An 11,198-nucleotide genomic window follows, 5' to 3' on the forward strand; every position below is an offset into this window, starting at 1 on the left:
ACTCATTTTGTTAATTAACCAATCTCCACTTAAAAGAGATTTTTTAATATTAAAGAATAAAATGTTTGCAAAAATCTTCTAATAAAATTTTGCAGTATTAGGAAAGGATCATGGCTACATATTTTGAAGTAATTATTTCCATGCCTGAATTTATTCAACATTTACCGGGGGCTATCTTATATTACACACTGTACACACTGTTTTACTCCACACTTTGTTAAATTTTTAAAAATATATTTATTTCAACAAAAAGCTGAAATGTATTGGAGACTCATTTTGTTAATTAACCAATCTCCACTTAAAAGAGATTTTTTAATATTAAAGAATAAAATGTTTGCAAAAATCTTCTAACAAAATTTTGCAGTATTAGAAAAGGATCATGGCTACATATTTTGAAGTAATTATTTCCATGCCTGAATTTATTCAACATTTACCGGGGGCTATCTTATATTACACACTGTACTACATCCCTGGAGGACAAAGAAATTAATAAACTTACCCATCTCCTGAAGAAGTTTACCATGTATTAGAGAGATGGACAAATATAGATCATCGCAATAAAAAGTTTTCATAGTGATGGCAAAGTTTGCCTGGGGGACTGTGGAAGCTCATGGCAGAGATATTAACTTTGAAACATGTGCCTTTTCTTAAAGACAGTGCTTCCTCACTGACATTAAGTGAAAAGAGGTCAGTTGATATTAAATGTGGATTCAGTGCTCCCCCCTGACTGTTGTAGAGAAAAGCACAAAGACAGATGAAATTCAAACTTTAAGTTTGGAAATTTAGCAGCAATATATATGTTGGGTTTATGCTTAGAAGAAGTTAAATGTTTAAGTGACCACAAGGGGATAACACAGTAGAAATCTCAACATTGGAAAGGCAAAAGACTTTCACAGGGACAAAGAGCAAGTATAAAGGAAAGAACATGGGCTTTGACTTAAGTAGACAGGTTGAATCACAGCTTTGTCACTTACTACTCACGTATCTTTAAACAAATCACATATATTCTCTAAATCCCAATTTCTCCATATGCAAAATGGAACTAATATTAGCTTACACATGGAGTTATTATAAGCGTTAAATAAGATAATATTTATATATCTTTATGAGTCATCATAAAGAACTTGGATGTGATGGTAGCAATGTCATCGTGTAGCAAGCAAAGATTCAACTCTAGGATGCTTAGTCCTTGGTGAGGAGTGGAAGGATGTTGGCAGGTCTGAAGCAGTGACTGGAGGTCAGAGAACCTGGAGTACTAGACAGGAGACAAAGACAAGGATGTAAGTGATGATGACGATAAAGATGATATTACTGTAGCTCCTTCCAAAGCTCAGAGTATTTATCACTAAATTAAGTCTTTGATTTCCTAGGACTGGTTAAAATATTTACTCATAATCTTAAAAGTCTGCTCAGAAAAAAATTAGGCTTCAGTCAACCTCTGGACTGAGTGAATCCTTCTTATCTCTGAAAGAAGTCAGAATCTCTGGGATAATACTTTACCTGGTATTTTATGAACCTATGTGAAAATTACACCTTCTCCCACAGAACAACTTACCCCAGTGAGCAAAATATGAAGTATCACTACCCTCCATGTACTGAGTCCAAAGAGAAGCTCAGGGAACAGTGAGTGAGGCAGAAGAGGGGGCCTGGGCACATTCTTGGAGGGCAGGGAGACCTTCAGGAAGTGATCAAATGGCCCTAGAAGGGAGGGAAATAGTAACTTGAGAGTAGGCGGATAGATCCTAGGTGGCATTGCAAGGAAGTAGTAAGAGTTGTTCAAAAAGAGATAGTAATGGTTAAAAACAAACCAAAAAAAAGACAAAGGCTATTTGTGCCCTGGGCTGCAAAGTCTTACAGCTAATATCTCGAGAGCCAAGGAAAGAAGTAGTTAACTATAGATCTGAGAAGAATAACAGTAAGAGAGTAGCATTACTCCCACAATGTAGACTACAAGGGGCATTCCTAGCTCAGGTAGAAGAGATATGGCTAAGAGTAAGACAGAGCCCCAGGATCAGACGACAAAAAATGCCAGGAAGAAAAGGAAAGTTTTACAACACAGGAAACCAAGATAGAGTCTATCACCAGGATTAGGAACAAGGTTGGGTGAGGACTTTATACTAGATTCTGATGACGGAGTATGTGTCTAGATGTAGAATCTTTCTTTCTACACTGAAGACCCTTAAATAGCCCTCTCTCAAAACAGGATCCCCCTGAAGGCCAGAACTAGATAGAGACTGTCAGCGCTAGCTTTGGTAAAACAGCCAGAAGGTCAAAAGGGGTGAGGGGGAAGAATCTGTTCCTTCCATTTTGGGTAGTTTTCAAGTTCAGAGCATCTAGAAAGTTTGGGCCAAGGAAGCTGAAATTTCTCAAAATCTGTGAGAGACTAAAGGTAACTGAAAATGTATTTTTTTTTATTTTTAAAGATTTTTTTACTTATATTTCTAAGTAATCTCTACACTCAACATGGAGCTTGAACTTATGACCCCAAGATCAAGTCACATGAGCGACTGAGTTGCATGAGCCAGCCAGCTGCCCCTGAAAACTTATTTCGAGATATGTAAAGTGTTGTTTTTGAAGAAAAGCAATCAATTATTATCTTCTCTACCCAAAGATAACCACAGCTACAATTTTAATATGTCCTTCATAAAATTGAAATATTATGGTCTCTTTATATAGACATGAATCAAAGGGTAATATTTCCAAAGTGCTTTAGAGTTTCAAAGCCCTTATCATGTTCATTATTTTTAAATTTTATTTTCTCAATATCTCTGTGAAGTAAATGAATGAAATATGAATATGAAAGAAATGAATGAAAATATGATGAGACATATTTTCAGATATAGAAATGGAAGTATTAAGGTCTTAAAACCACTTAACATAGACAAAACCAAATGATGTAACCCTGAGTCGAGGACAATCTCCAGAATCTGCAAAATTGTGCTCTTTGATAATCTTGTCCCTGGGCAATCTTGGATATTAATTTCATCCTACCTATTGTCCTGGTTCTCATGCATTGCTTGTTCTTAGGAGCAGGGTCAGCTCTATATAAAATTTCTAAGTTTGTTTTCTCTGTCCTGCATCTCCCATTACCCTAAAGGAAAGCTGGACGATGGGAAGGGCAAAACTTGGGATCCAGGCTGACTTGGCTTCCAGTCCCGGCTCTAAGACTCTACCACTTCTGCCAAAGTACTTACCAGCACCTACACTTCATTTTCTAACTTGAAAAATGGAAGATGCAATATTACTTTGGAGGATTTTGGGCCTTTTAAATATGATAACGTATGTAAAGGAGCTAGTGTAGTAGTGTCTGGAGCATAGTAGACATCCAATAACCATCAGCTTTTTTAAAAGACATTTTATCCTTTTCAAACTATTATGTTACCTCATTTGATTGAGGGGCGCAGTACTGGCTCCATTTTACAGATAAACTATAAGCTTAAGATCATTTCTCAGGGCCACATATAAAGTAAGTAGACGAGATCAGACCCTAGGTCTCCTAACACTTGTCACAGACATCTTTGGTGGCCCGTGTCACAATCTCTTAGCTGGCCTCTGATTTCAGCCATTGCTACAGTGGAGTGTTCATTCCTGTTTGCAGAAAACATCCTGCTTCTGGTATCCATTGTGCCCGGGCTGTCTACCTTCTCTGCCTCAAGTTTCTCTCTAAAGCCCCCCATGTAATTCCATGCACGAGAATCGTGGAAGTGTGGACCATTAAGGACCCTAAGGACACTCCTCAACAAAGGGGAGATTGGCCACCAGGGGATCAATGCCCCGCCTCTCTTTCCCTGGACAGATAATCCTGAAATGCGTGACTTGATCCACAGTTGCCTACAGGGGCAACCACTGCAATAATACACCCTATTTTAACTTTACTTCTATCACACTCTCTCTCTTACCCTAATACTGCTTCCTGGGATGATCTCACAAATTAACTGCCTGCATTGAAGTCCTTGTCTCAGACTATATCTTGGGAGCTAATGGTTAGGGGTTCGGCATTGGGAGTGGGGGGAAGCTGTTTTACTTTCATTGGTTTGTTTGTTTTCTTTTCATTTGTGTTTGCACTGCATTTCTCTTGATTTCTCCATAGGTCACCAAGATGCTGGCGGTGGTTGTAATTCTGTTTGCCCTTTTATGGATGCCCTACAGGACTCTTGTGGTTGTCAACTCATTTCTCTCTAGCCCTTTCCAAGAAAATTGGTTCTTGCTCTTTTGCAGAATTTGCATTTATCTCAACAGTGCCATCAACCCAGTGATTTACAATCTCATGTCCCAGAAATTCCGTGCCGCCTTCAGAAACCTCTGCAACTGCAAGCAGAAGCCAGTGGAGAAACCCGCTAACTACAGTGTGGCCTTGAATTATAGCGTCATCAAGGAGTCAGATCATTTCAGCACAGAGCTGGATGATATCACTGTCACGGACACTTATTTATCAGCCACCAAAGTATCTTTTGATGATACCTGCTTGGCTTCGGAAATAACCTTTAGCCAAAGCTGATTCATGAATGAGAAGAAAATGGACCACAGAGTAAATGAGAATCTGTGCCGTCATCAGCCCAAGAGGAAACAGCCAGTGCTTGTACCTGAAGACAGTGCAGATAAAATCTTTGCCAATGCTCTAATAAATCCTGGCCCAAGATACTTTAACCCATAAGAACGCTTCATATTTTCCTTCTAGTATCACAAAAATGTGTCCCCCGAAGTGGAGCAGATTGTGAAAGACCCAAATGATAGAAAGAGAAGTGTGGCTCTTTCCGTTTAATCTGAGAAATTCTCTATCTTTTCTGGGGCTGTGAAGCGTAGATTAAATCTAGACTTTGACGAAACATTATTCATGATAAATGTAATTTCTCAAACTCCATCAAATTATTTCTCCATTTGGTAATTTGGCCACATGGAAATGTTTAAATGTTTGCATTTAGCATTTCATTTTAACCCAGAATAAGTGCTATTTGATGAATATCTGAAACTACAGGGGAAAAAAAATAGAAAAAGATTTTATTTATTGAGTAAACATGAGATTCCAAATATATTCACTAAGTGAAAAACAAAAACAAATGTCATAATCCTTATAAAATTCTGAGATGATTTTTTAAATTTAAGGGTGGTTGGCACACGGTGCTACACTAGTTTCAGCGTAAAATATAGTGATTTGACAGCTGTACACATTCTGCTGTGCTCACCGCAAGTAGTATCTGCCATCGGTCACCATGTAACACTGTTACAATATCAGCGACCATATTCCCTCAGCTGCTCCTTTCATCCCCGGAGACCATTTTTATGTCTTACAAAGTAGATGTCATCATTCAACTCTAATGTAAGATAAACCTCAAAATACCCAGAATTACAACTTGAGAAGACATGTAGATGTGATTTTTAGTTGAATCCATCTCTTAACTCTTCAAGCCTCCTGCCTGATGGCTGAGACAGGAGAAATAACAGATTAAATAACTATGAAGATACAAGCCAACAATATAAGTCATTATTGAAAAGTAGAGCCAAGACAAGACCCAGTATTTAGAATAAGGCTTTACTCCTTCTGTAAGATTTTTAAGGAAGAAAATCCTTTATGAGCATTCTTGTGTAAAAACTCCTGAGCCATGTCGTGAATCCTTCTAGCAAATCTAGCTCTAAAAGTCTGAAACATGAGAGACTACGGATTCCAAGAAACAAACTGAGGGTTTTAGAGGAGAAGGCGCGTTGGGGGGATGACTGAGCCTGGTGATTAGTATTAAGGAGGGCACGGATGGCATGGAGCGCGGGCTATTATACTCAAACAGTGAATCACCGAACACTACATCAAAAACGAATGATGTACTGTATGGTGACTAACATAACACAATAAAAAAAGGAGAGAGAAAAAAATTCTAAAACATTCTCAAAAGCTTAGTTGCTATTCTAAGTCAGTGAGAGTTTGACTATTAAACTTCCAGATGAAGACTCCCCGTGGAGCATTGCAGTCTATGGATCTTTCACTTGTTTGCAATTGCCTTTCTTTCCTGCCTGCTTGCCATTTGTAGGTTTAGGGTTTGTTTTTTGTTTTGTTTTGTTTTGTTTGTTTTTAATACTAGTGATGGTTGGTTTACAGATTCCAAGTCAAAGCAATGCAGACTTCTGTTGGCTCTACTTTCATTAGAGCTAAAGCTGATTTCATCTCATCATTATTATCTTTATTAGGTATGACTTATACCTGCTCTTCTATTGCAGTGATTATGAGAGGGCTGTGAATGCGAATCTCTGTAGGATGTAGGGTCAAGGTCTAATTTAATCCCTCATTTTTAATGATGGGGTCAGAAAGTACTGGGTGCTGGCATTTGCGTTCTTCAGTCTATATTTCTGTTTCATGGATTTTTGGGTAACCTAATCACTAATGACAATTACCCCTCCCCACCTTCTTTGTGAAGAGTACATCATTTCTATCTTGGAAACTTCAGGGGTTTTTGTTTGTTTGTTTTTTGTTTGTTTGTTTGTTTTTAAGATTTTATTTATTTATTTGACAGAGATCACAAGTAGGCAGAGAGGCAGGCAGAGAGAGAGGAGGAAGTAGAGAGCCGCTGAGCAGAGAGCCCGAAGTGGGGCTCGAGCCCAGGACCCTGGGACCATGACCTGAGCCGAAGGCAGAGACTTTAACCCACTGAGCCACCCAGGCGCCCCGGAAACTTCAGTTTTGAAATGCTGCTATGTGAAGGCTCTGCCGTGCAGAACATCAGACCAGAATATGCTTTTGAGAAAAGTGGCCTCATCTCCTCCAGGAAGACATTCTTATCCTGTCACTACATCAGTCAACGAATGCAAGCAAATATTTAGGGGAAAGACATTACGAGTCTATCTGCATGACACCAAGAAATCTATTCTAACTGATTTTTCATCCTGGATTAAATATTAATCTTGGAATCACATGGATAGAAGCACTAGAGGGAACCCCACCCCAAATCCCACAAGGCATGTGTGCAGCCGCATACAAACACACACAAGAGCATCAACTGTTTAACCGAGGCAATTAGAATATATTAGCTTTGTTGTTAGGGAGAGGAGCTGATATCATCATATCAAGCTATGTCTCAGGCTTGCCGGTAGGTACTTAAACCCCATTATCTCCATCATGGTCTCACTACAGCTGTGATTTCTCTGATGATAAAATCAGGGATCAGAGATCAGGGATCAATACAGCGTCTCTAAATTGTGTAGATACTGAAGACAGAAAATTTGCCTTTTTGTTTGTTTGTTTCTCTTTTTTTAAGCCAACATTCTGATGACGGCTTATGACCTGATAGAATAAATAACTAAAAAAAACCATAAACATTTTGCTGAATGGTAATATTAGATGTTGAAAAAATTGCAATTAATTTTACATGTTATAGTACATGAACACAATGTACTCTTCTCACTGTTGGAAATTTAATTTAGGGGCTCAGTTTTTCCATTTCCACTTTTAAGGAGTTATTTGCTAATAATTTGTTAGTTTTAGACCACATGGGAAATTCAAGAGAACATAGTTCATAGCGTTTCAACACTAAAGCAAATACTATTATGAAATTAAATGTTCCCATACAATGTCCAATAGATAGTTGGGTTTACACACAAGAGATATGATTTTCTAAAGTATTCTTTACCACAGTGTACTAAATCACAAAGTATTTCCTTAAATTGTCAAAACTTAATACACCATCAAATGAAAAATAAAGAACTTGAAAAAAATTGCTATTGGAGTAGAGCAATATTAAGGGCCTCCACTAAGAAAATCCCTTCGGTTACTTTATTACTTCCAATTTCATTAATTGCTGAGTGTCTTTGGCTAGATCTTGCACCTGAGGTAAAGGTCATGGATCACAAATAGAACAAGCAAATGTAAATTACCCTTAAAACTTCTTCCATGAGTATTGTGAGTGTATTTCTAGAGTTTCACTCCACCACAAATATGCTGAAGAGAAATGAGGAAAGTCCAAACCATATTCATTATTAAACAAGCTATGCGTACAGAACAATACACTTTGAAAATATTTCAGAACAAATAACTGGTTTGAGCTAAACAACTAGTAAAGTAAAAGGAAAAATTTGGCCTCAAGGTTTAGTGTAGCTGAATCTTAAACTTGGATTGTATCATTTTCAGAAGAATGCATTGGAATACTAAGGACAGTGTATCTTAGTAAAGCTGAGTCCATACAATTTTGGTCTCTTCTTAAAGATTAAAAGAGTTACATCATTCTAAACTACATTAAATTCTGTAAACTTGATAGAAGAGAGACAATATTAACTTTTTAGAGGAGGAGGTTTTAAATAGTCTACCCATGATCCTGTGAGTTCTACAAATACTGTATTCAACATTATTTTTGATGCCATGTTGTATCTGTTCTCCTTTTTTGGAAAGTCAATCAATAACTCCCTAAGGGGTGGGAATATTTGTCCATGGAATAAGGAAACTAGGAGTGAAAGAGCCTCCAGAAACAAGTGGTCAGTCCCAGGTCCAAAGAAAATGGTTTTCAAATGTTTGGAATCACTCATTTCTCATAGAAGAAGGAGAGGAGGAAAATCTCTGGCAATTTATTCTCGGTTTATCTTCAGTTGTCTACAGTAAGTAGCCATCAATACCAAGATTTGGCTGAGGGATTGTAAGTGTTTAGAAAAATACTCATAAAGAAGTCTTACAGAGCTGTGTAATAACAAATAACATTTTTCTCTCCTCCTGCCCTCCCCTCCCCACACCTCCTCCTTAATCAAACTCTTATTCCTCCTAAAACATGGCTTTCCTTAAAGCAGGCCATTTCATCTGACTTCATTCAAGACTAAACCTGGACATGAACTATCTTAAGGAAAAATGTAAATATTCTTCAAATCTATTTATATGTAAGAAAATATTTTGTTGTTCTGAACACTTTCATGTTTTCATAAGATCATGTTTCAAGTGTGAAAATGGATGCTTCTGATATTTCTGTTTAACTTAAGTCCCCATTTTCATGGGGGGGGGGGGTGGCTCGGCTGTAGAGTTGAGCCACTCGATGTGGCTTTGTCCTCACAGAACCAGGCAGAGGTTCTGCATCTCAGAACCTCAATGAGAAGCCAAGAGAAGAACACATCATATGTGAAAAACTACTGCAGAAATGTACTTAAGGGAACAAAAGGCTCTTCCCATTCTTCAGGATCTCATGGTCCAATGAGGAAAACCAAAAACCAATGTGATACCATTTCAAGATATAACTGTTGGCAATATTTAGAATACAAATTAGAGGTGTCAGAAATGTTTTAAAGGAACAATTGTTAAGACAACTTATATATTATGATTCTATTTTGTGAACTACAATTAGAAATACCAATTGATTTAATCATTAATTTCATTAATTACCCAGGGGAAAAAAGGTCAGATAAGGCCCTATGATATTTTTATTGTATGTTCGGTCTGTAAGTATAATTTCAAATCACTCAGCAGAAAATCTCGTTTACTAGTTGCACACTAAATGAGCTATGCTGACAATAACTAAATCTTGGTGGTTCTAATTTTGATATTCAAATAATCTCTTGAAAAGAGTTGCCATGAATGTCTGTATACAATGTGGTGAGGCCTGTTTACATTCTTCTACACCAAACACATGCATGGAAAAAGCCAACCTGGGGTGATTGATTTATGCCATAGAAATCTGGTCTAGAAAAATAAAGGGGCTCCGTGAAATGGTACAGCTGGGACAGCACATTGTGGGAACTGTCAAATCTGGATTCAGCAAGAAAATAAAAGACAGTTTTGTGGCCAATAAAAAACAAATTCACATAATGATCATCTGCATGTCCTTCCTCACGGAGGAGCATCTGGGTCAAGTCCGTACTGCAGGCTTTCCAGTAGAGTAATGGAAATGAAAGCACTTTGAAAATTATGAAAGAAGGATGAGATAAGCAGCAGAGTTGGCTGGAGCTCCTGCAACTTATTTGAGCCCCAGAGCAACACTCTTAAGTGATTATTTGGTTCCTCTCGGAATAATGAACTTAACTTTTGTGCACAAGACTGTTTTTGACTTGTAACAAAGAGAAAGCTGGAGTGGTATGGGCTGATATTGATAAAGATGGAGACTTTCCAAAAAAGGAGAACAGATACAACATGGTATCAGAATAAGAATCCACCTAACCAAAGGTCTGAATTCAGCAGTCAGAACAGTTTCTGGATTCTTGGAATGTCTTGGTCAGCAATAATAAACCACTCCCCACTTGGTACACAGAAGAATGACCTGGAAACTTATCTTCAAAGGCAGTTGATGTGGCCCTGCCCCCAAGAGATTCTCCGTGTTTGGATGATTTCTATGCCGTAGTCCCCTGACTGCACCTTGAAAACTACTGACTCCTAGTCCCTGCTGTAGAGCCTTTAAGTCTCTTGTTTATTGCCCAATTCTTTTTTTTTTTTTTAAGATTTTATTTATTTATTTGACAGAGAGAGACAGCCAGAGAGGGAACACAAGCAGAGGGAGTGGGAAAGGGAGAAGCAGGCTTTCCAATGAGCAGGGAGCCCCATGCGGGGCTCGATTCCAGCACCCCGGGGATCATGACCCGAGCCAAAGGCAGACGCCCAATGACTGAGCCACCCATGTGCTCCAATTGCCCAATTCTTGATAAGCAGCCACATGGAGAACCTCTTGTGAGTCAACCTATTTCATCTTTGTAATCCACAAATTATTTAAACTTGAACAACGTCCCTAAGTATCTGTTAAATTAATGAAAAAAAATCAACCCCAGATTAAGGAATAGATTTTAAAGTTTTCTGGTGATGCCCAATTTGCCTGTAGATCTATCCTCATAATAAGATAATTAGTTCTATTTGGGTTTTTTTTTAAATAGTTTTCAGCTCAGTGAAAGCATTGCAGTAAGTATACTGGATCATGGTTAGAACTATCCCTTGTATATCACGTTGCTTGAAATTTCAGTAACACTTTAATGTCCTAAATTACTAATTCTCCTAATTTAATAACAAAAAATAAAGAAAACTGACACATTGTTTCTGCCCTCAGGAGATTATAATTTAGTGACAACATATTAACAGAGAAACATGAGAGAAATACAAAATACATAATTAAAGTACATAATTGGGAGCCAAGCTGTATGATTTCAGACTACAAATAGCTGAGTGCTTCAGAGGAAAAGGGGCATTAGTGGGACTGGAGTAATTAAGGAGGACTTTGAAGAAAAGATAGAACTTCTTTCAATGATATATTTGATTTAGA

The 11,198-nt window shown here is 37.8% G+C and overlaps 1 protein-coding gene across 1 annotated transcript in view; it reads left to right on the forward strand.

The window, feature by feature from the left end:
* TRHR (thyrotropin releasing hormone receptor) overlaps window positions 1–4,498 on the forward strand; it is a 36,268-nt gene extending 31,770 nt beyond the window's left edge. Inside the window, exon 2 of the mRNA XM_059392943.1 lies at window positions 4,091–4,498. Within this exon, the coding sequence (XP_059248926.1) occupies window positions 4,091–4,498 (408 nt within the window). The remainder of the gene's footprint in view (window positions 1–4,090) is intronic.
* Window positions 4,499–11,198: the final 6,700 nt, after the last annotated feature.

The sequence above is a fragment of the Mustela nigripes genome, chromosome 3, assembly GCF_022355385.1.
Source record: "Mustela nigripes isolate SB6536 chromosome 3, MUSNIG.SB6536, whole genome shotgun sequence".
Lineage (NCBI taxonomy): Eukaryota > Metazoa > Chordata > Mammalia > Carnivora > Mustelidae > Mustela > Mustela nigripes.